General features: G+C 40.2%; 1 protein-coding gene across 1 annotated transcript in view; it reads right to left on the bottom strand.

The window, feature by feature from the left end:
- Positions 1-26479, bottom strand: part of CACHD1 (cache domain containing 1) — a gene marked incomplete at its 5' end in the record, with an annotated part of 228885 nt that overhangs the window by 96190 nt on the left and 106216 nt on the right. The window contains one exon of the mRNA XM_005868055.2: positions 14800-14948. Within this exon, the coding sequence (XP_005868117.1) occupies positions 14800-14948 (149 nt within the window). The remainder of the gene's footprint in view (positions 1-14799; positions 14949-26479) is intronic.

Raw genomic sequence — 26479 nt, 5'->3', positions numbered from 1 at the left:
TCCTCTGTTGAAATCGAGTCTATTTCTTAAGGCTGGCAATTTCTTTCAGAAACCAGGTTTTCAGGAAGAGAGGGAGGGTGTGAGAGAGAGAAGGAGGGAGGGAGGGAGGAAAGATGGAAGGAAGGGAGGAAGACAGGGAGGGAGGGAAGGAGAAATGAAGGAAGAAAGGAGGGAAAGAAGGAAGGAGGGGAGGGAGGGAGGGAGGGAGGAAAGGAGAGAGGAAACAAGGGAGGAAAGAATGAAGAAAATCAGAGGACCATCTCTTTTTTAAATCCATAAAAGGCCACTGGTGAAATTCAGTATTCTAAGCAGAGTGGCAGGTCTCCCGTCCTTGCTTCAGTGAAGGTCACACAAGGAAAATTCAGAAAGCAGGACTGTCAGCAGACCCAAGTGCAGGTGCTTTCCACTGTGACGATGCTCATCAGCAGTTCTAAAGGTAAAGATATCTACACACACACATGTGCACGCGCACACACACACGTAAGTGGCACAAACTGCTGCAGGAACATGTTTTTAAGGCTGAGAAACCAACTAACCAGACTATGGGGGCATTATATTCAGCCCATTTAGACATTTCAGAGGGTCATACAACAGCCTCAAGTAAATTTCAAAGAAAGGAATATATAGTTTGGTGTTTCAAGGGCCAGATAAGCCATTCCAATTTTACCACTGGCCAAAATACTTTATCATGAAAAGAAAATTATTTGTATTCAGGAAACCCTGATTCCAAACTAAGTTCCCCTGAGCCCTAGCACAACTTCTCTGAGCAAATTAGGGGCGGGGGTGGAGAGAGGACAGTATCTACCCTACCACCGCTGTTGAGAGGATCTAAAGTAAGTAAAATAATGTTTACAGAAGTAAAAGCCCAAGAAAATATTTCACTGAAGTATAAACATATGTAACTCTTTTACATACGTTAAATAATGTAACGGAGTGGGTCCTCTGTAATGTAAGCATTCTGCAAAAATCTTTGTTGAGTTCTGAGCTCAACTCAAGTCCTTTGGGCAGCAATAGCCATAAAGACTGTACCTGTAACATTCTGCATGCCTGCAGGTAATAATAATTTCTAAAAGGACTGGAGGTGGAAGTTTGAGATAAAGCAGGGAGAATGACTTGAAAAGCTAAGATTTACGTTATAGTCCTGGAAGGGCAAAAACACAAAACACATCTTTCTGGGGAAAGAATGGGACCAGAAATAAAATTAAGCTCAGTTGTCAAGAACTAAGCTTGTCTTATTATTTGACCTTGTGACATTAAAAGAACAAAAGAACAAGTATCCTAAGTGCAAAGCACCTGGCTAAATCACAAAGTTGTATTTTTCATGAGAACAGTAATAAGAAATAAACTGTATCTAGGGTTAAACATCTTACAGCTTTTTTCCCATGTGCACTACCTTAAAATAGCACTGGGAAAAAATAGGAGTTGCCTACATGTGGGTCAGCTGTTATGTCTGGAAATATGATTTTATACAAAACTCATTTGTGCATTAGCACATTAAAACTATACATTTCCACTTTGCCCTTGCTCCTGAACTGCCATGCACATAACATGATTATGGGGGTGAAAATATTTGTGGAATAAAAATAATACAACAGGCTAATCTCAACTGTTTGCCAGACACCTCCCACCCAAAAATGATCCACGTGCAATTCAAAATTAAAACTAGATGGTTATACCAAATTCATCATCTTCCTCTTAAAAATCTCCTTTTGTTCTGATTTTTACTCTTTTGTATCCTGAGATGCACAATTTAAAATTTAGAACCATCTTTTAAAATCTCCCACCCCATCCAAGTCTCCAATAAAAACGAGTTGGGCCCTAGCTGGTTTGGCTCAGTGGATAGAGCGTCAGCCTGCGGACTGAAGGGTCCCGGGTTCGATGCTGGTCCAGGGCACATGCCCGGGTTGCGGGCTCGATCCCCAGTATGGGGCGTGCAGGAGACAGCCGATCAATGATTCTCTCTCATCATTGATGTTTCTATCTCTCTTCCTCTCTGAAATCAATAAAATATATTTAAAAACAAAACAAAACAAAAAATAACGAGTTGGCAGATTCCATGTAACCCACCACCACCCTGACAGCTTCTGCCTCCCTACAATCCTTCCTTCAAGTGTCACTACTTTTCTCCTGGATTACTAGGATGGCCCAATTTGACAAGCAACATGCCTTTGCACCACAATTTGTCTTTCACTTGCCAAATAATTAATCTGCCCAAATCGCAGACAGGACCGCAGACCTTGCTTTAAAACCTACTGCTTAATTCGAGAAGTTTGTCCATGTGACCAAGGACTTTGAGCCCACCACAGGACACCTCTTATCCACCGCACTAGCTGTGTGTCTTCCACCTCACCACACTCAATGTTTTCTGGTTAGAAGCATCCTTCCCCCAGATCTATCTGCAGAAGTTCCACTCTTCAAGGCTGCAACTGCCAGAGCCTAAGAAGCCTGTGTTCATAACCTTTCTTCTTTAGAGGAGTCGCTGGATTCCTTTCCTGACGCTTGGCTAGTCTCTTGGCTAAACCTGCCTTAGCTTATTCTACATGTCCTATGGGCTTCTACAGAGTGTGTTAGTCATCTTTGTCATCAGACAGTATCTGGTACAAGGTCTCGTACATTAACTCCCTTGAACATGATACAGACAAGTTGAGTTGAAAGTGACATAGAGGGGTCCCTCCTATCCGCAGTTCCGCTTTCCACAGTTTCCATTACCTGTGGTCAACTGTGGTCTGAAAATATTAAATGAAAAATGCCAGGAACAAACAATCATAAGTGTTAAATTGCATGCCTTTGAGAAGACCATGATGAAATCTCATGCCTTCTTGCTCCTTTGCCCCAAGACCACAAAGCATCCCTTTGTCCAGTATATCCATGCTGGATACGCTCCCCGTTCCTTAGTCACTTAGTATCCATGTTGGTTATTAGACCAACCATCACAGAATGGCAGTGTTGTTCAAAACAATGGCCCAAGCACAGGAGTAATGATGCTGGCAGTTTGGATATGCCAAAGAGAAGCTGTAAAGTGCTTCCTTTAAGTGAAAAAGTGCACGTTTTTTACTTAAGGAAAGAAAAAAAAATTGTATGCTGAGGTTGCTAAGATCTACAGTAAGAATGAATCTCTTATCTTGAAATTGTGAAGAAGGAAAAAGAAATTCATGCTAGTTTTGCTATCGTACCTCAAACTGCCAAAGTTACAACACAGTACATAATAAATGCTTAGTTAAGATGGAAAAGGCATTAATAGATCCAGAGACACAGAAACATGCAACAGACTGATGAATCTCAGAAGGGGAGGGGAAGGAAGAGATTAACCAAAGAACTTATAAGCATCTATGCATAGCCCATGGACACAGACAATAGTTCGGTGAAGGCCTGGGGAGGGCAAGGTCGAGGTTGGTCACGGGACAAAAGGGGATATCTGTAATATTTTCAATAATAAAAATAAATTTAAAAAAAGAAAATCAATCAGTATAATTCACATTATAATAAAATTTAAATTTAAAAACAAGGCATCAAATTTGTGGGTGGAAGATATGAATGAAAAATGTGTTCTGATTGATAGCGATGTGTTGCACCAGAAAGCATTGAGACTATACAAAGACTTCAGCAAGGGATCCCCTAAAACAAGTGACCATGTTCACAAAACTTTATTACAGGATACTGTTATAATTGTTCCATTTTATTATTAATTGTTATTGTTAATTTCTTAGTGTGCCTTATGATAAACTAGAGGCCCGGTGCACGGATTCGTGCACATTGAAAGAAAATTAATTAGAAGAAACATTTTAGAGGCTGGGGAGGGATCGTGGGAGGTTGGCTCCAGGGTGTGTCTGGCATGTCTTGCCCAGTCCTGATCAGCTGGACCCCAGTAGCAAGCTAACCTACCAGTCGGAGCATCTGCACCCTGGTGGTCAGTGAACATCATAGCGACTGGTCAAATGGTCGAACGAACGGTTGGACACTTAGCATATTAGGCTTTTATTATATAGGATAATAAACTTTATCATAAGTATGTATGTATAGGCAAAAACATAGTATATTACAGGGCTCAGTAATTCCTTGGTTTCAGGCTACCACTGGGGTCTTGGACCATATCCCCTGTGAATGAAGGGAAACTACTATATATAAGTATTTGGAAATTTTGTGTCTTTAAGTTCATCCTACATACAATCAATTATGAATATATCATAATAACTATTCATATCCATTAATATTAATGATAAAATATAGCTGATAACTGTGATGCCTAAGTTAATATCAACTTGTTTCATATCAGGGCTTGTAACAATAGAATAATAGTCAGATGAAAACAACTATTATGAATTGGCATGAAAGTACTTGAATTTCTGCCTACAGATAAAGTAGCTCAGAAATTCTGACATCATCATCACCACCAGTCCTCAAAAACTAAAGACAAAAATCAGGTTTGCTACCACAGAGTAACTCCTTCAGTAAATATTTATCAAGGACCTGTTCAAGCAAGATAGTGAATACAAAGTTAAATCTAACAGGGTCCCTGAACTCAAGTGTAACTAAGAAGGATGAGAGAACACACAACGTGAAAATACGCCTTAGAGCAGTGGTTCTCAACCTGTGGGTCACGACCCCTTTGGGGGTCGAACGACCCTTTCACAGGGGTCGCCTAGATACATCCTGCATATCAGATATTTACATTATGATTCATAACAGTAGCAAAATTACAGTTATGAAGTAACAACGAAAATAATTTTATGGTTGGGGGTCACCACAACATGAGGAACTGTATTAAAGGGTCGCGGCATTAGGAAGGTTGAGAACCACTGCCTTAGAGCCTGGTATCAAGCACTCTCGCTGTTACCCAGAATTAACCTCAGACACCTTCGATTCCTCCCTCTTCCAACACCCAACAGAGTGGGTGCCAACAGCCAAGTTCAGGCCTTCAGTCATTACATGGCTGACAAGTAAAATCCCATAAAACCTCATGTGTCATCATTTCATTCCCTTTCTCAAAAATCTTAAATTAATTATCCCATTCAAGAAACCAATATTTATTTGGTATCTACTATTAGTCAGAGAGTAAAGATAAAGTAGCAAGAGAAGGACATTGTCCTCAACTTCCTTTACAGGGCCTAAAGTCTCCTGAATAAAGTTCAGAGTCTTCAGTCTAGCATTTGGGAGTCTCTTTGATATGATATAAACCCAACTTCTCAGCTGCCTCTTCTATCACTTGCTCCAGACTTCTAATGTCCACTTCAGTGCAAGCGGCCATTTCCAGCCATGGAGTTTTCTTCATATTGACCTTCCTGGAAATCACTTCTTTCATACCTGCATACTTTCAAATCCTTTTTCTACTTCAACACTCAGCTGAAATGCTTCTCCCATAGACCATTCCACAAAAGATTATTTTTAAATGAATGAATGAGTGAGTGAGTTAACATCTGTTGGCCTTGCTGAATAATATCTCCCTCTCCCCCCTCAACCAGATAACTGAGAGAGAGAGAGAGAGAGAGAGAGAGAGAGAGAGAGGAAGGAAGGGAGGAAGAAAACAAATTTCCCCATGAACTTCAGAATGCCCACTTTTGGGCAGTAGGAAAAGATGCCTCTAATGGCAAATGGCTCTGGTTAAGAACAAACCTCCTAAGAAGGCTGAGGGAAATTAATGACTCCTGAGAGCTGGGTCTCTGGAGTATACTTCAAACTGCTCATGTTATCATTGAGGAAACCGAGGATGAAAAGGGTTAAGTGGGTTTTCCACAGCAAAGTGGCACAGCAGAGGCCCACTCCGTTTTAGTACTATATTACTGTGATAAAATCTGCATCACAGCTGAACTTACACAGAGAGGAAAATTGTCTTTACTGCTTAAGGTAATTCTTTCCACCATGGTAGAGACTGAGCTGATTTAAAAGAGGAGGAAAAAAAAAAAAAAATCGGCCCCTGGCCGGGGGGCTCAGTTTTTTGGGGCAAAGTCCAGTATACCAAAAGGTTGTGAGTTCAATTCAGGGCACATACCTAGGTTGCGGGTTCAATCCCTAGTTGGGGCACATAAGAGAAGCAACTGATCACTCTCTCTAAAAATCAGTAAACATATCCTCGAGTGATGATTTAAGAAAAAAATTTAAAGAAGCTTGTCTTTTCTTAAAATGAAAAAAAGTTCATGTTTGAGTTTGAATTAGAAAAGAAAAAACAAAACCGAACACAAAAACCTGACCTGAAGCTAAATCCCTGAGAAGAGCTTAGCACAGGAATTTGAACATTATGGGTCAAGAAGTTAATCACAAAATTAAAAACAACTCTCTAAGTAACTTATTTCTGGTTCCAATGATGTTGATAATACTTAAAGAACTTGAAACGTGACTATAGAAATTTGCACATCTACATCATGACACAAAAAAATGCAACCAATTTACATGGAAAAAATTTACTCAAATGCCAAGATTCCTTTCCAGGTAGCCCATTATCATGAGCATTAACTCTTTTTTTTTTTCTAAATTGAGGTATAATTAACATAGTTTCAGGTATACAACATAATGACTAGACATTTGTATATGTTGTAAAATGTTCACTACAGTTAGTCTAGGCAACATCTGTCACTCTACATAGTAACACAATTTTGTTTTCTTCTGATGAGGACTTTAAGATTCACTCTCTCAGCAACTTTGAAATATACAATATGGTATTAATTATAGTCACCATGCTATACATTGTGCCCCCATGTCATATTTATTTTGTAAATGGCAGTTTGTACCTTTTGACCCCCTTCACCCATTCTTCTGGCCCCTCACCCTCACCAACTTGTTCTTTGTATCTATGAGCTAGTTTTTGTTTTTGTTTTTGTTTTAAGATTTCCACATATAAGTGAGATCACATGGTATATTTTTCTTTCTGTCTGACTTATTTTACTTAGCACAATGCCCTCAAAGTCCAACCATATTGGTGCAAATGACAAGATTTATACTCTTTTTTTATGGCTGAATAATATCCCATTTTGTATAGATATATTGCTATGTCTTTATCCATTCATCCCTTGATGGACATTTGGGTTGTCCCCATAGTTTGACTATTGTAAATAATGCTGCAATACATGAGGGTGCAGATATCTTTTCCAGTTAGTGTTTTTCTTTCCTTCAAATAAATACTCAAAGTGGAATTGCTGGATTATATGGTGGTTCTAATTTTTCAAGGAATCTCCATATTGTTTCCATAGTGGCTGTACCAATTATATCTCCACCACCAATGAGTTCTGTTTTCTCCACATTCTCATCAACACTTGTTATTCTTTTCTTCTTGGTGTTGGCCATTCTAAGAGATGGTATCTTGTTGTGGTTTTGATTTGCATTTCTCTAATGATTAGTGATGTTGATCATCTTTTCATGTACTTGATGGTCGTTTGTATATCTCTGTAAATATGTCTACTCAGATCCTCTGCCCATTTTTAAATCAGATTTGTTTTATTGCTATTGAGTTGTATGGATTCCTTATATATTTTGGATATTAACCCCTTATCAGATACATGACTTGCAAATATTTTCTCCCACTCAGTAGGTTGTTTTTTCATTTTGTTGATGATTTCCTTTGTTGTGCAGAAGCTTTTCAGTTTAAAGTGGTCCCACTTGTTTATTTTTTGCTTTTGGAGTTGGATCCAGAAAATCTTGGCCAAGACTGATGTCAAGTAGCTTACTGCCTAATGTTTTCTTCTGGGAATCTTATGGTTTCAGGTGTTACATTCAAGTATCTAATCCATTTTAAGTTTTTTCTATGTGTATAGTGTAAAATAGTGGTCTAATTTTCCAACACAATTTATTTAAGAGACTGTTCCTTCCCCATTGTATATTCTTGGCTCCTTTGTCATAAAGTAACTGACCATGTATGTATGAGTTTATTTCTGGGTTCTCTATTCTGTTCCATTGATCTATGTCTCTGGTTTTTTGTTTGTTTATTCCCAAAACCACACTGTTTTGATTACTAGAGCTTTGTAATATAGTTTGAAATCAGGGAGTAGATGTCTCCAACTTGGAAAGCTCCAAGGAATAAGAGTCTAACATCCTCCAGTATAAATATAAGGGTAAATAAAAATTTAACTTCAATGGTAGGTTTTCCAGCCCAATTTTCCATCCTTTCTTTGAGGGGGGAGGGTGTGATGGTTAATTTTATGTGTTAATTTGCGTGGGCCATGGTACCCAGATATTTGGTCAAATACTATTCTGGGATGTTTCAGTGAAGGATTTGGGGGATGAGATCAACATTTAAATTAGTGGACTTGTGGGTGGGACTCATCCAATTAGTAGCAAGATCTAACAGGACGAAGACTGATCTTCTCCAAGTAAGGAATTCTGCCATCAGACTGAAATTGCAACTCTTTCTTGAGTCTTCAGCCTGCTGGGCTACCTTGCAGATTTTGGACTTACATCTCTACAATCACGTGAGCCAATTCCTTACAATAAATCTTTCTCTCACCATATTGGTTTTATTGCTTTGGAGAACCCTGAGTAATACAGAGAGTTATAACAGTGGCTACTTATGGGAATTGTAACCAGGAGCCTGTGTTCTTCATCAGAACCCATGCTAGTTTGCTTTGCTTACAGCACAATACCCGCAACAGGTCAACTGATAAGACCCGACTCCTGAATCATATAGTTCTAATGGGCACCAGCTGGGGATGCATTAAATTTGGCTTCTCAGAAAATGAGATGAGTCCTACTGGCTTTCCCCAGTGACTATATCAATCTCAGTGCATGCCCCAACTAAAAAAGCAACTAGTAAAATAGCAGGGATCCAATTTCACAACAGTTCCAAAGTTTCTGCATTTTTTGGAACTAGGGAAGCTTTTAAAATCTTCCCTGGTGAATATGAGAAGTCACTATAGAGCTACCGCCAGGTGGATGGCTTCAGAGAGCTTTGGAAACAAGTTGCTTACATACTCTAGCTCCATCAGAGTTCACTTTGTCATCTCAACCCTAGTCTAGATGCCTTTATGCCAATTTGTACCATTAACTAATTAACAAACATTAACTGAGTGAGGTGAATCCACTTGGAAACATAAAAAAGAAAATCTAAGTGCATCTTCCCAGTATTCCCTCCCTAGTTCACCCTCTCCATTGTTCAGTTCTTAAAGATTGACATAAAAAAATAAATAAAAGGCCAACAGGCAGGATCATCTATAGAAGAGATTGGGTTAAGAGATGTGGCAAATAAAATTGATTGGTATATGTAAAAGGCCAAGGATTGGCAGGGCCTGACAACTAAACAATAGCTTCAGGTGCACACAGCAGAGCCCCATGCCTGTGGCAAGCCAGGTTTCTGAAGTAGATATTCTTAGTGCGTGCATAAAGGAGCTATATTCTTTAAATGTGAAAGAGTGCGAATGCATGCTTAAGTAGGCAAAGAAGGAAATGCCCATGGACAAGACATTTCCTTAAGTTAAGTTTATTAACATTAAATAGTCTTTTTAGATCATGAGTTGCAAACTCACATGCAACAATGTGGGCTGAGCAGGCAATGACAGTCTGGGGCATGGGTTGGACATGATGCAATATGGACTGTGGGAACCATGGTGAATGGAAGAATGTCTTCCAAGGGGAGCTGCTCTTCACAGAAGCTGTTGCCCAGAGGAAATGCGGACACACCATTGCCAAATCTTCTATGTTGAGAGAAGACAGAAATTTGGATTTTTAACATGTGTAACCTTCCAAAGTTTAAATGTTGGCAACAGGTTTTAAATCTTACAAGTTTAAAAACCTTTAAAACATCTTATGGGGCCAAAAGAAACACATCTGTAGGCTAGATACAGGCCGTGAGTGTGATTATGTGTTTGGGTGTCTGCACTTCTTGTGGGAGAGCCCAGATCTCATGGGCCCTCATCCCTTGACCCAACACAACACACAGGGAGCTGTTAATTAAATTACACAATTATATGAACTTTTTTTTCAAAATTAGGTTATTTTAAGTGATAGCAATAATAATGAGTTTGTCTTAGATTAAGGCTTAGCTTAGCCTATGTGTTTTTTTCCATATTGAGAATGTTAATTCTTCAGAGAATTCCTTCAACAAATAACGATGGAGTGCCTAATCATCATGCAGGGTCCTGTACAAAATAATTCACTTCTGGGCTCCTGCATAAGAACTTTAAGAGCTGACTAATTTGAGAAGGAAAGTATCCAAAGTGTCTAAAAAAAATCAAATTTTCGGCTGCTTTGTAGGTTCTCTCTGTTGTCATCAAAGTATAAACAAAGTGTAATCTGCAGAATGCTCTGTAATAGAATGCTTTACAGCCTCTCTCTCCTCAGCATTGGGTATTTATTTAGTATTTATTCATTCATTTATTTATTTATTTCCTCACCTAAGGGTATGTATATTGATTTGAGAGAGAGAGGGTAGGGGGGAGAGAAAAACATCAATGTGAGGGAGAAACATTGATAGGTTGCCCTCCCATACGCACCCTGACAGGGATCAAACCCACAACCTAGGTATGTGTCTTGACTGGGAATTGAACCCACAACCTTTTTGGTGTACAGGACAATGCTCCAATCAACTGAGCCATGCAGCCAGGGTGGGAATTTATTTTTAAAAATATGCATTATTAAGCCTTAGAGAGGAAAACCAAATATTGACTATAATTCAGTATAAATGAAATTATAGGGCCAAACAAAGGGTGAACGTTTTCTCCCCTAGTATCTGCTTATCTTTAATACATTTAAAAAGAATCAAAGTCAATAGGCCACAGGCACGTAAAATGTTAGTGACAAGTAGGTAGAGTGCCACTGGGCCAACGCTGAGTTTTAAAAAATGCTTATAGGGCCCCTATATAAAAATGGGCAAGATCCAGGTCTAAGACTGAAGCTCCTTCATCTCAAGTCAAACTGCTTATATTTATTGTAATAGCTGTTTTAACATTTGTGCATGTGGCCAGATATTGGAAGGGCTTTAGCAACAACCTTGAGTCCATTTTTCATAAACTTCCATCATTATCATATCTATCACCTACAAACTTTTGGTCACATTCACTTAATATTTTTATTTAACTTAACTCACTTTTTAAATTCAGTTATATTTATTTTTTAAGAAGAAACTTGTGTTATTGCCATAAGAGAAAAAAAACCAGTATATCCCTTGACATAGAAGATAATATTGAAATACGTAATTATCAAATTTAAAAGTTATAACCTAAAAACATCTCCGGATGAGGTAGGTATTATCATTCTTTTCATCTCACTGATAAGGAGATAACCCTGAAAGACAGGTACTAGCTCAATGATAAGGAAACTGAAGCTTAGAATGAAGTGACTTCCCAAGGTCAACTATGAGTGAAAGAGGTATAACTCAAAACCAAATGTGCCTGCCATTTAAAAAAAATTACTTTTAGTCATGTCCTTATATTGCTTCCAAAGACTGGGAGCCTTCCTTTCCGCACTGAACTCCAACGTGAAATCCTACGATTAAAAATGTAGACATTTTCAGAGGGATTGGAAATAGGAAAGAAAGGACTGAAAATGTGGTCAGTAGAATACCACAAAAGTTATAAAATGCAGATAAAACTGTTTTATGAGGGACTGGAACAAAAGCAGCTAAGCATGCTTACCCTCCTTCACTTACTATAACTCTTTCCACTTTGAATCTTCATTAAAAAGGTGGCAGAGTATGTAATTTTAGAAAGTGTTATTGCTTAAGCCAATGACTAGAAAAGCGTCATTTGAGAGTTCACTCCAAAAATTCCTACACCCATGTCCCTAGAAAGTGAGCTCAATGCACAGCCAAGGAGACTCAGTTAAGACAAAGGGAGCCACGACTTGCCAGTTCTGGGGCACACAGGTTTTATCAGATATCTCCCTAACATTCCACCAGAGGGGACCAGTCTCTCGCTCATCTGTACATCTTCTGAGTACTCAACTTTAGAGTCAGAACGGTTCTGGTTTTACAAGATTCATCCCAAATGGCAGTTCTCAGTTCTGTCAATCACTAGTGAGGAGAGAAGATTGCATCAGAGCTCTACAAAGTCCCCATTCAACATCCAATGCAGAAGCCCAACCTCTGAAGGAGGAACAGCCTTGCACACTAACTTGTTTGCTCAGCATGTATCCTGGTAGGAGTTCACTTAAGGTCTCCTGGATGTTAACTTCACTAAATGAAAAATTCCTGGGGGGTAGAAACTACATTTTATGTTTTACTGTATGCACTAAGGGTAGACCACTGGGTTTTACCAAACATCTGGATGGCCATCTCAGACCTTGACCCTTATCTCAGCATATGCAAAATGGAAATCACTGTCTTTACCCAAAACATATTGGTGTAACTCCTCCCAAACTTTTAATGTGTGCATGTATGTGTATTATGAATGTGCTTGTATGCATGTATGGTCATTTTCACAAGTAAGCAAATACTCTTCTACAGCATGGTTGTATTTTATCTTCTCACTTTAATATGATACAACTGCCTTATCGAATCCCCTATTGTTAGAAATGTTGGGTCTTTACAATATTCTCTATTCTAAATGGCACTACAATGACCTTCTTTACACGTTTATCTTTATAAACATGTCTGATTATTTTCTGTGCTATTCCTCCAAATGACCAGATCAAATACAAAGCATACTTCTAAAGTGTCTAGTCTTTTGTGATGCCATTCACCTGGTATATTTCTCTGCTTCGAGGAACCACAGCTGTGTCAACCTCTGCTGTGTCACATTTTGTCTTAACTACAAATTATGTTCAGCATTTGCCCCTCACCCAATTATTTTTGAATTTCTTTCGAGTGGACATCCCCTTACTCATCCCCATATTCAAATCAATTCTGATTCCAACCAATAGTAATTAAACCCAACTGGCAGGTGCGGGGGTCAAAATGGATGAGGTGTAATTCCCGCCCAGAACAGCAGGGGAGGCAGACTCACCACCAACAATGCATGATATGTTTAAGTTCTACATTAAAGGAAACATTAATAGAAATTCAGGAAACATTTACTCATGACTTACTAGTGGACACATGCAAGTAATAGAAATGAGACATATTCACCAGTCGACACCAGTCTATTTAAGCTTTTTGTTTCATCTACAGCAATAGGACCACTTAGGAAACCATAAAGATCTCTCTAATCTTCTAAACCAGGGTTTTTCAACCTCTGCACCAATGATGTCTTGAGCCAGACAAGTCTCTGTTTTGGGGGGCTATCTTGTGCATTATAGGGTGTGAGCAACATCCCTGGCTTCCAGTCACTAGATGCCAGTAGCAACTATCCCCATCTTCCAACCATGACAACTAACTGAACATGATTCCAAACATTGCCAAGTGTCCCTTGAGGGAGGAAACAAAAAAAATCACCTCTGGTGACTAAGAATCACTGGTTAAGTATAATTCTAGATCTAAGGGCTTCTCCCTTACTATATTATCTTTTCTCTAAGTCTTAAAAGTGACTTTTTTTTTAGTTCAAAACCTACTGGACCCTAAATTTATTTTTAGGTAAGAGATAAATTTGTCAAAAAACATTGTTACTGATGTCAATTATAAATATGGGCATCTCCTTTGATTAAACCCAGTAAGCAAAAAATAAAATGTTCACTATGCAATGGGCGCATATAAGTATCGTGACTAGTATGTGTTCAGAACACTACAGTTTACAAAGTATTTTCACATTGACTTCACTGAATGTTCACGCCGTCCTGTGAAGTACTCATTATTGTTCCCATTCTAGAGATGAAGACAGGGTGGCTCAAAGACATCAAATACACAAGATCATCTGAGTAATATGTGCTGTAGGTAGGATTTATATCCAGGTAGTCTCGTTCCAAACTGTATACACTTTCCAGTTAATTTAGTAAATAACTAATGTGAGCTGCTTTGGGCCACAGACAGGGAAAAAGCCAGAGAGAAGGCTCATGATAATATTACATAGATGAAGAAATAAAATATCTTAGGGATGCCCTGCTACCAATGTAGCCCACCAAGAAACTATAAGTAAAAAATTGCTTGTAGAAACAAAGCATCATTTAACCACTAAAAAAATATATTGTATCCATCCTTTGCATAACCTCAAGAACATTTATTGTGCAAAAAGAGAAGTAATACATGCTAATTATGGTAACATTTCCACTCACAGTGTTTAAAGTATGGTAACACCTTTTACACATTCTAAATAGCCCAGGAAATTGGTATAATAAAGATTCTTATCCACTGATAGAAAACTGCACATAAAAATAAACACTAAGTAACTGGATTAATATCACAGCCAATTAAAGGCCAAGTCAAATTGAAAATTTAGTTCTTTGTACCTCTAGAGGAGTGTTCTTTTCACCACAAACAATTCCCAGCATCACATAACCCTACACTCTTCCAGATATAAATATCATAGCCCAATAAAAATATCTGCAACATACAGATACTAATTCTGTTTCAATATCATCTGAAGCCACATTTCCCCTGGTAGTTTTAAAGGTGGTATTGACACTACAATAAGTAGGAATTTTTGCTGCTCTTATCAAAGATGAAAAGCACTCCCTTAAATCAGGCAAGATGACCTTATTCATGACTTACTAATTGACGCATGACAAAATGTTTGCAATTTTCCAGACTTAGTCAACTCTGCACTCAAACAATATTTGATACTTTTGAACCTGAATTCCAGCATGGCAAAAAGGTGAGCAGGGAGAGTCCAGGAATTCCCTCTACATAGAAGAGTGAATCTTTAAAGATTACTTGTCTATGTAATAGTAAAGGACTTATTTAAGATAGGAATACTATACATGTTGCAATACACAAACACAGGTATTTTGAAGACAATGAAAAACAGTTCAATTCCTGCTTTAAAGAACAACAAAAAAATGTTGAAGTCTTACTCCATCATGGAGGGTGGGATAGTGCAGCAGTCTTGAATCGCAGTGAGGGGAGAGGTCAGGTGAGCCGTATAGGACGCTTCTACAACTTGCTTGTTCCGGTTGACCACATCCAAGTAACGGTTGAACTTCTCTCGGATTTTTTTGGCCAGCTGTGGGACGACAGAGAGCAAAATAAATTGAAAGCCCAAGACAATAACCTACTATACTTTTTCTATTAAGCTAATGTGTGTCACAACCAGCATGTATTAAACTTCAGGTAAAACAACACACATCCAAGTCTTATGCCATGGTGTACATTGAGATTAAAACTTGCAAAATGCCCAGAAGGATACTCAGATAACAATCAAGGAATATCTTCTGTCTTAAAACAGAGGATAAGGCATTAAGAACTTTTCACGTGTCCAAATTCAAATAGAGCAGCAGCAATCCATGAAATGCCTTGATAGATAAAGTAAAACAAAGTTTATTGCTATGGTTGTCAGTATGACAGTGGGCATTGGGAGTTATGGAGCAACAATAATGATTGGAAGGAAAAACCCTACCACATGTGGTTCTGGATTCACATAGATTTTTTTTCAGGGGGAAAATACATAACAGGAAAAAAATGACATTTAGGGTCTCGGCCTACACAACTTCTGGGGTCACCAACACCGTCTTCCATGTGAAGGGCAAGTTCCTGGGGTGTTGCAATGCAGATACCATACAAAACAACATGTAGAATTAGAAATACACTCATTTGGTCTGTTCCACCTTTAAAATGGACAAATGTCTTTCTTAATTGCTATGAACAGAGCACTTCATCATAATTTACTTTCATGTGGGAAAAACAAAAGCAAATGGATACGCATACTGCTCTTTCCTCCATTGTTCCCATCAAACATCACAGCTTAATTACAGCTCTCCAAGGAAAACAGTGTTGTTTTCCTTCCCCTTAAACAGAATGTTACCCAAATGAAATGACTGAGAGAATTATAGCTAATTGGTTTTGTAGAGCTATTCATTATCAGTGGAGAACTAATCATCTCCTTTGGGTCATGCCTCTCACACAAATCCAATAGCTTACAGGCTAAGAACATGGAGCCAACTGAAAATATCTTCATTTGTTATTTTCAAGTCGATTGTAAAATCTGATGTCGTTCCAGTGATATTTGGAAACTTTTAAGTTTCAATTCGATAACTGAGGCTCTCTCTCAGCTTTGCTAAATACTGCACAAACTACAACATTTAGAAAACTTTCTGGACTTAACGAGAGTATGTACGAGTGTAATGTGTAATCTGATCATGGATTGTCCAAATTCATTTCAGCATTTTGAAAGGAGGAATTTTGTGACTCAAAAATTAACAGCTCCACCTGCAATTCTATTCCCTGAGCTAGAGTTCTTACTATGAAAAAGAAATGTATGTTTTTTTCTCGCTGGGGTCTTTGCAATAAAATGTAGAGAAACAGTTTCATTTCCCATCTTAACTTAGACCACTGGTGGTTTTACCCCCCTAGGGGACATGTGGCAAAGTTTGGAGACAATTTTGGTTGTTGCAACTTGGTGGGGTGCTACTGGCATCTAGTAGGTGGAGGCTATGATGCACAGGACAGCCCCATAACCGAGAATTATACAACGCAAAATGGCAATAGCGCCCCACTTGAGAAAACCTAATGTAGTGAAAAATCAAAGAATTATCCCAATTTTGCAATTCAGTCAATCAGTTCCAGGCTGTTTTTCCAGGTTAGTTCTCCACCCATCCAAAATGGTACCTTAAGGAGGAAAAAAATCTAACCAGTTTCAAGATTTACACATTTCTACTTTGATCCTTGTTTTTCCTTTCTCAAAGTAATGTGAAAGAGGGATCACATATGCCTACAGTTCTTTAAAATGTAACCCAAATACAGAGCTATAGGACTATCCACTCATCGACAGATGTGTGGACATGTTTTTTTAAAGAGCAGTTTGCATTATTGTAACCATCTCTATTTCCTAGCCTCTCACATTCAATGGGCAGCTGAGGGACAGGCAGAGTAAAAGTTCCGGCTTAAAACCTAATATATATTCTCATGGTGCCCTGTATTGCCCCCTCATAACACATATTACACTTTCATGCTATCATCTATTTAACATCTGGTTACCCCACTAGACTGTAGGCCCTGTAAGGGCAAGTACTACATATAAGTTGTTGTTCATTTCTTTATCTTCAGCATTTAGTACACTGCCTGGTATTCTAGTCAGACAAAAATATTTAATAAATTAATAAAGGTCAAAAATATCTGACCCCTGAGAGTCCTCATCACCCTTATCTTTTTGGTCTAAGGATCAATGGCCTCTTTAAAAACATGGAGTGCTTACTTAAAAAATATACAACAATATGTATTTCTGGAAACTCCAAGACTAAGTTCTCTGTTCTATGTTCTGAAATAAATGTCATGAATTTTCCACCTGCAAGCATCAAGAGTGTAGTCTATCATTAAAGATAAGGCGTACTTGAAATAACTGCCATTCCAAATATCTTCACAGATTCATTTCTAAAGGGAAAATGAAATTCACAATCATTTCATTCCCTCACATACATAGAAACATTCACAAACACATGAAAAATATCTATGTGTTTCTTCTACATATTTGGAAAATTCTAATTTAAAAAAAGTCAGATCTAGCTAAGCACTGCCTGTTTTTGTAAGAGCTAAGAATGACTTGCAGGTTTATTTATTTATTTATAAATATATTTTTATTGATTTCAGAGAGGAAGGGAGAGGGAAAGAGAGAGATAGAAACATCAATGATGAAAGAGAATCATTGATTGGCTGCCTCCTACACGCCCCGCACTGGGATCAAGCCCACAACCTGGGCATGTGCCCTGACTGGGAATCGAACTGTGACCCCCTGGTTCATAGGTTGATGCTCAACCGCTCCACGGCGGCTGGGCGAATGACTTACATTTTTAAATGTCTTTAAAAAAGGAAAGGCATTTTAGGCTACGTAACTATTTGACATTCAAATTTCAATGTTTGTAAGTAAAGTCTTAAAGCACATCCATTTGTTTACATATCGCTTATGGCTACTTCCATTATACAACACAGAGGTAAGCAGTTGCAATAGAGACTGTGTGCCCTGCTTTGCTATATGTAAAAGTCAGAAGCCCTAACATGTCCCCTAGATAGGAGCCACAATCCCATAATTTTATCAAAATTGGCTGAACACGCCTCTCCGTGGACAAGTGTGTCTTAGTTCCTTCTACTCCCACTGCTTGAATCTGGGTGGGCTTCTGATGGCTTCTACCAGGGGAGCAACTTCTAAGGCTAGCTCAGGAAGGGCCGCGCGCTTCTGCCTGTATCTCTGAGAATGCTCTCAGCTACCATGCTGTGAAAAGGTCCAAGACACACGGAGACCACAGTTCAGAGCCTGGTTGGCAGCTCCCGCTGTGTAAGTCTTCAAGTCATCCAGCCCAGGCTCCAGAGATGAGTCAGGAAGCCTCCAGATAATCCCCGCCCTCGGTCCTTCCTCATGGAGCCCCAGACCTCACCGAGCAGAGATAAGCCATCCTTGCCGTGCCTGGCCCAAATCCCTCACCCCCCCAAAATCCATGGACATAAAGGCAAAATTGTTTATGCCACTAAATTTGGGGCAGTTTGTTATGCAGCAACAAGTAAGTGGCACAGCTAGAATAGGCAGAATTCCATGGCTGCTCAGACCCATGGGCCTTATCTAGATCATCAGCATGATCAGGATTAGAGTCTGAGTGTTAGAAACCCGCTGTAAAGAGGTTTCAGGGCCCCTCAGAAAATTATAATAGCTGCTGGAGAATGGTATTTACCATATGTTAGACACAAGGACCCTATAATGTAGGGATTATCATTTTTATAACAATGAGGTTATTTTGTGGCCCAAAGCTGCAAAATAAGTAAAAGGACCCACTTATTCAAAGTCAGAACTGTCTGGTCTACAAAGCCTGGGTATTCATCTGCTCAGCTATGATGCTCCAGACAAACCAAACTTCAAAGAAGCTGCAAAGGTGGCTTGAGATAAAGTATATGACAAATCACAGACTGTGTGAATGGAACTTCTGTTAACACCATCAGCCAAGGCCAGAGCTACAGGATGTCTGCCGGTTAGGGTGGGCTGCAAGCTTCACTCTTCATCGCCAGTGGAGGCAGTGCCTGGCATGCAGAACCCAGACACACATGACAATGACCACATGGTCTCAAGCTCAGGCTCTCCCCACTTGGTTCCCCACCTCTGTCAGAAACCCCTAAGCTTTCACATTGTGACACCCCCTCTTGCTGTATTTACAAAAATATAGTCAGTGCTAACTCTGCGTGGGGCACTATTTTAAGCACCGTACATGCATACAACAATTAATCCTTCAAAGAACCCTATAAGGTACACAGCTCCATTTCCCTGAAGCAGACACCGAAGGTTAAGTGACTTGCTCAAGGTCACAAAATTAGTAAGTAGTAGAGCTGGGACCTAGACCCAGAAGTGTCCTAACTTCAGAGCCTGAGCTTTCAACCAGCATGAAATATTCTGTAATACGCAGACTGACAACTTCTCCCCCATTTCTGTTCAAAGCCATTTAACAAATGCTGTGAAATTCTTGGCAGAATACCATAAGCGATAAACAGGCTTAATACTATATAAGAATTACATTTAAAAAAATTATTTCATTTTGAATTCTTCATAATTCCTATGAAAATCAAGACATTGAGGAAGTTTAGAACTGCCAAATTCTACCACCAATATGAAAGAATGTATTCTCCAAAACAATGCCTACCTGTTATTACCTGACTACTGTGGTATAAGTTACATCAAACTAACTTGAACCATTCTAATGACTCCAGGGCGGGGGGGGGTTGTCCATTTGTTGGTAGCCCGGAAAGAGAACGGAGTGGATGTACTGTTCCTTTCCTTCAGGGAAGTGAATTTCAGAATTTAATATTTTCCTCTGAATGGATTTATCTGCCATCACCGTGTTGAGATAAAATTATAATTCTCATTTTACAAGTGAAGAAACTGAGGCAGATGGAGCTTAAGGGTCTCTTGACTCCCAGGGGGTGAGCTGGCCTCCCTTGACCCCACTGCCTGAGATGACCTCCCTGTGCCCTTCAGACAAGACATGTGATAGCGACTCACTATGGAAACCTCAACCCAGGCTCCACTGCGGGGTATTTTCTCTCTCTCTAAAAGCAATCTCTTTTAGCATGTCAAGCAAATCCAGGGTGCTCGGCAGGCGTAACAGACTCTATTAGAGGAAAGATAGCCCACAGAGAGATTAAATCCTGAATGTGTCCGTTACACTGAAGGGGACCGGCTACCAGCACAGACCTTTCCAAGAGGCCAGACAGATCCTGGGCCCGTATCCTGCCATGATCTCTGCAGACAGGAGAAAACAAAGGCTGTTCTCAACAAAAAGCTACAGGTGGACCCACAATCCTCCTCAGTGTAATTAAAAACATTTTTCTTTCCACAGCTCAGCTTTCATCTTTTATCCTTCTTTATCCTCTTCCTTTCATCCCCTAAGGGGTTCCTGAATGCTGATGAGACAACGGGACTAAAACCATCTTGTCATCTTTTTGGGTCAATTCTTTGGCTAGCCACCATCCAGCCATGGGTCAAATGATCAGTAGGTACTGCACTGGTCCCCATGGGAACGGATTCTAATTTGTCATCATCTCCAGTGACAACGTTTCATCCCAACATCAATGAATTTCTTTCTTGCTGAATTTCACTTCCCTTAATTTTCCCATAGACAGTTCTGTCATTTGCATACTTCCCCAGAGCCCTTTTTTTTTTAAAGCTCTTTTTACCTTAGCTTTACACTTCTGAAGATTGGGGGTGGGGTTGGCATACCGTTAGAAAAAGGTAAAAGCAAACAAAAATGCAAAGGCATAGTACACACTTTATTTATGTCTGCTTCCTAAAAGGAAGGGCCAGAGGAGTTTTGAATGTTAGGGAAAGTTTTATTTAAAATGTAGAATGATGAAGCTGACAGGCACAGACAGGGAAGGTACCCCAGGGGACCCAAGATTCATAGCAAAATTCCTACTGAATGCAGAAGAGTTTAACATTTGACATTCAAAAACCTTTGTGCCATGGTAAGAATTTAATAGCTGATCCCCTGTCCTTCAATTCCAGCCCTATTACTCAAGAATAAACCTTTTGCTTTCCAGCAAGTTCCAGGATTTGGTTAAATATTTGTGATAGAGAATATTTCTAAGTGTAAGCAAGCACAAATATTCAACATCTCTGAACATACTATGGCATTCCAAAGTTCAAGTAGAAAACATCCTATTGTTTCATGTTGCACACTGTCTATGGGCTATAAGAAATGCTCTACCTTTGCTATTTTTATTAGTAGTAGTTCTAACATTTCAAACTGTTCTCTGAATTATTGGTGGGAATTTGGGCAAGTCCTTTGACTACCCTTAGCTTCAGTTTCTTCATGAGTAATATATGAATCATATCCCTTTCAAGAGCTTATTGTGATCATCAAATGAAACAATGAATATATAAAGCCCAGGATAAGTACAGGCATTATTCTTATTGTTATACCCCAGTCTCTGGATTAGAAAGTGTATGTTCTGCTGATAGGGAAATGGGGGGAAGGGGGTGTCTACATTTTCCAATAACAGAGCTATAAGTAAAAGGAGAGGGATGATTAGAAAGTGTATGTTCTGCTGATAGGGAAATGGGGTGTCTACATTTTCCAATAACAGAGGCAAACGTAAAAGGAGAGGGACTACCTGGACTACCTGAACATTAACCATTTTTTAAATCCTTACCCAAGGTAATGTTTATTGATTTGTACAGAGAGAGGAAGGGGGAGGAGGAGAGAGAGAGAGAGAGAGAGAGAGAGAGATATGAAAGAGGAATATCAGTCGGTTGCCCACCAAATGCACCCGGACCAGATCGAACCCACAATCTTTTTGGTGTATGGGACAACACCCCAACCAATTGAGCCACTCAGCCAGGGCTGAGCAGTAACCATTTTATTCATTTAACTCATCCTCATGCTTAATCCTCCACAGGAAACCTGGTACAGGGTCTGGGGGGATAGTGGGAATGAACAGCAAAATGGCAAAAGGGGGCTTAAGCTTTGGAGTCAAATACATTTGAGTGAAATCTAGTCTATTACTCACTAAGGGAACCAGGCAAATTATCTCTCTAAGCCAACTTAATGGCCTCTACACTGGAAATAATACTAGTCGCTTCATGATGTTGCTTGAGAAATAAGGCATAAAAGGTTTGTAAAGTATTTAGCAGAATGTGGAACATATGGTAAGTGCCAAAGAAATGGTCCTGGCTGTTGCTTTCCTATTGTTGTAACTGCTATTTGCTATTATTGTAGTTGTTGCTATTGTCTGGAGGACTTGATCTACTGATTTAGGTCCTCTGGATGGAGATCCCAAGAAAATATTTTCAGCAATTGGAGAGGCGTCAGGGTGGATGTGTTAACAGTGGGCTGTGACCTTCCTAGGGTTGTCAGTGCTTCTTCCACAGCCCTGTCACGTAGGTCACATGATGACAGTCTTAGGGAGCTAAGGAGTCTTCTGGGATCCCCTCTTTCTACTCTTAAGGGTCCAATAATGACTTCCCTCTTAGGTTGCATTTTAGCATTTTAAAGCAATTTTACAAGACTCATCTCAAGTGTCCCTTCTACTAGACCTGAGAGCTGGGGAGAGCAGGCATTCTCCAGCCCCATTTTTTTTATAATCAGGAAGTCGAGGCTCAGTGGTGTGCCCAAACTCATGCTGAATAAATGTAGAAAACAGAGACCGCTTCTTCTAATTGCTATTCTATTCTCTTTCTGATACACAAGCTCCCCCAAAATGCCAAAAAATGTGAACTCTCCCAGATCAGCAATTTTACAAGACTCATCTCAAGTGTCCCTTCTACTAGACCTGAGAGCTGGGGAGAGCAGGCATTCTCCAGCCCCGTTTTTTTATAATCAGGAAGTCGAGGCTCAGTGGTGTGCCCAAACTCATGCTGAATAAATGTAGAAAACAGAGACCGCTTCTTCTAATCGCTATTCTATTCTCTTTCTGCTACACAAGCTCCCCCAAAATGCCAAAAAATGTAACTCTCCCAGGTCGAATTAGTTAAGTTCTACTCATTCTTCCCGGTACCAATCCAATTTTAGCCTCTTTGAAGGCTTGTTAGACCCTCTTATTCAATAATTGCCTAGGATTCACCATCTGTGCCACTCATATCCTGATTCATACTGTTGATCTTTCCTTATTTTAAGGATTCTATTTCCCCCAACAAACCAACTTACTGATTGCTTACTATGCACCAGGCACTTTGAAAGTGCAACTTTACATGATGCCTTTTAATCCTCACAACCCTTGGTAATCACTATATGCTATTTTTATGGACGGTTCTGATAGATTAACTTGCCCAAGGTCACTCAGCTAATAAGCAGAATAATTAGATGAAATCCATAGTCAGGAACCACTCTGCACTATGCATTTTTATTTAATATAGTGCCTAGCAGCTAGAAGATACTTAAAAGCATTCATTACTGTGTTCATTTGCTCCCCGCACAATATACTATGATTTGCCATACTGGGAAATCTGCTTCCAGTTCCAGAAAAGGGCAGATAACCTATGAATATTGCTTATGTCTGGTTCAAGCCAATCAGAGATTCTGGGCTTGTCTAGTTCTGCTTTGAAGTAAGTCTTGCCCTGGTGGCAGTTGGCCACAGATGTGATGTGGCTACTCATCCACAATTGGCTTGAGCTCATGAAATCACCCAGGAGAGCCAAGCCTGGGCATGGCAGGCAACGAAACAGGGCAAGATAGATGAAGACCCAGAGCCAGAACAGTGCTGGTCTGAATTTCCAACGGCTTGCAGAGGTCTCGGGATTGACGGAGAGGGTGTGTGGGAATAGCACATCCAGCGGAGAAGCGGGGCAGCTGCTGACAGACGAACTGCAGGTGGACCCGGAAGATTTATGTGCAAGGCTCCCTGGGCTCCAGGGTCACATACCCGAATCCTGTGAGAGGTGAGGCCCCTGTGGCTGAGCTGGGGAGCAGTGCAATGGAAAAAACAGAAGACAAGTGCTGACATGCCAGAGAACCAGAGGCGGCTGAGCTCTGGGAACTGGTTGAGAGTGGCAGCTTCTCTTTCAGCAGAATGCAAGGTTTGCTGTAAAGGTCACAGCGGGGTTCGGCTTGGGCAGCAGTTTGTATTAGGTGTTCCGGGAGAGTCCTGGAAACACACACCCAAGTCTCCTGAAAGCCAAGGTTATCAACGCAAGGGCTCAATGGACTCTTGCCCTGATTTTCACCCCACTCTACCCTTAACAACCAGATCATAACAAAAGCAGCAAAGGGAAAGGCAGGCTTTAACCCACTTCTCCTCACTTCACTCTGTAATAGGAGCCCCGGAGCTGAGGTTCCTTTAAACCAAAATAAGCAAGTGCTCAGGCCTTGAAAGTTTACAGCCTGTTGCTTCACAAGGAAGAGGAAGCTCAACCTAGTCTTGACCTTACAAAGAATCAAGAGGCTGAGAGAGCTGTGGAGCGGGGGAGAGGCAGGAGCCACAGAATACAGAATATTCTCCACCATTTAATTCACAACTTTTGAGATAAATCTGTATAGGATATTAATCGAGGAGGAAAGGAGAAAACATTCTCCGGGTTCATAACTTAGAACTTCACTGGTGGCCTTTGAAGGACACGATGGTGGAAAAGGAAAGAAAGCCCTGTCCCTTTACTCTTACCATGGAAAGCTCTTATTTAGAATACAAATATCTGTACAAACCTATAAGTACCAGGTGGAACTTAGAGGCATTCCAAGTTATGGGGGCTGGGGGGAACGAGAGGAACCAAGGATCCGCTGGGAGGGCTCTTGGAACATGCAAGTACATTCTAGCCCACATGATTTCCCCCACACCCAATGCAAATACTTCCTCATCTTGAACCTGGCGGACAACCTGGGCCAGAGGCCGGCACCCTGCAGGCACTCGGGAAATGTTTTCTGTATAAACGAAGGATGAAACCAGACCTACCCTCCAGTGAGGGGCTAACTGACCAGAGCGTTTTAGGGTTCTTCACGCGTCCTTTGAGAGCATATTGATCAAATACTTGCCAGCGAGTATCAGTTAGCTCAGCAATGAAGTGGTAAGAAGTCACTGGCGGGGACACTGCTGTCACTAGCCACTTCCTCACCCTCAGCTTGGCCAGTATCTTATTAAATGCAATTCCTGTGAAGACAATCTTGAGACACAGTAAAAACAAACAAACCATCACCCACCCAGATATTTCCATTTCTCCTTTCTTAATAATATGTTAACCTGACTTGCTTTTCCAATGGAAGATAATACGTATTGTACCATTTTAGGACGTCATTGCTACACAGTCCTTGTAATGGCAGTACAGCTCAATTATAGTAAGTATAACGTCACTCCTCGTTCCCCATTGCAAAAAGGTAAGTCAGTGCAAGACACGATGCACTGTGTGTTCCATATTTGTAGTAACAAATTTTTGTAACACAGATTCCCTTTAAAACGAACAGAAAATAACAGTACGAGAAAGCGTCCTGTAAACACGTGATTTCTTCAGCTGTTGAAGACTAGCTGTGAATATCCAGAACCACCTGAATCTGGAGTATGGCATGACAGCTGCGGGAGGTGGGGGCACGTCCTCTCCTCATCCTACCTTCACACAATGAGGCCAGCTTGTAATGTGCTTCTCTCCTTAGCTTGAAAAGGCACTTCTGGGCTTCCGTTTCAAGATACTTGAGTAGTGGGGCAAAGCAATCCCTGAGATCTAGGTGCCTTTATAATGCAGACATATAACTCTAAGTACTAATAGAGAGGTTCCGTTTTTGTTTATTTTTTATTGAGAAAAACAACAACACTCACACAGATCAATTAGATGAGGTGCCAATGTTCGGTGCAAGCAGAAAGGGCACTGCTATGAAGACTTGCTAGAAACAACAACACAAGTAATCGTTCCCATGTGGGTTCCAAACCAGAGGAATGAGGATATTTGCCTCAGCCACAGCAATTTTATTACATCCTCCTCCGAACTCCTGTGTGTTCCCTTGCCAAGCTGCATCTGATACCATTCTCTAACTCACAGCTGGATTTAGCAAGGTCTTCTCATCCCCGATCTGATGACAGGGAGGATTGCAAACAGAAGAACCAGGGCACGGCGGCTCTCCATGGGCTGTGTGTCTCCATGGGATGCGCTGCTAACGCCTTCCAGAGGGTGGTCCTGACATGGGTGTCAGCGGAGGGGGCAGTGACATTTCTTGATGACTTTGAAAAAGAACCAGCACAGACTCTGGAGCATATAAAGGACTAAAGGCTGCTTAAGTAACAACCACTGTGAATGCCCACAAACAGGTATTTCAACATGATCCCTACCTGCCCGGTCTTCTAATAGGAACATAATTTGTAATTCTTGGTAAGCTTCCAATTTGATCATACCATGTGTTATTTCGTGGGTCCAGATTTTCAAAGTGTTTAGCCAATCCAGGAGTTTTTTTGTATTAGCAGCAATTAATTCCTCCACATCATGACTACAAGTATTTTCTATGGCACCGAGGAATATAGGAGGGATGAGCTGGCCCCTGCTCTTAAGTTTCTTACCTGATTTTAAAATACACTCTGAGCTGAGTTTCTGTTTATGCATTCTGCCAGTGCAGATGATTTGAAGTTATTTTATTTTTCTAGTAGAAGCAGCAA

This window comes from Myotis brandtii, unplaced genomic scaffold, assembly GCF_000412655.1.
Source record: "Myotis brandtii unplaced genomic scaffold, ASM41265v1 scaffold26, whole genome shotgun sequence".
NCBI classification, from domain to species: domain Eukaryota; kingdom Metazoa; phylum Chordata; class Mammalia; order Chiroptera; family Vespertilionidae; genus Myotis; species Myotis brandtii.
Note: the sequence above shows the minus strand (reverse complement) of the source record. Positions and strands in the feature narration are given on the sequence as shown.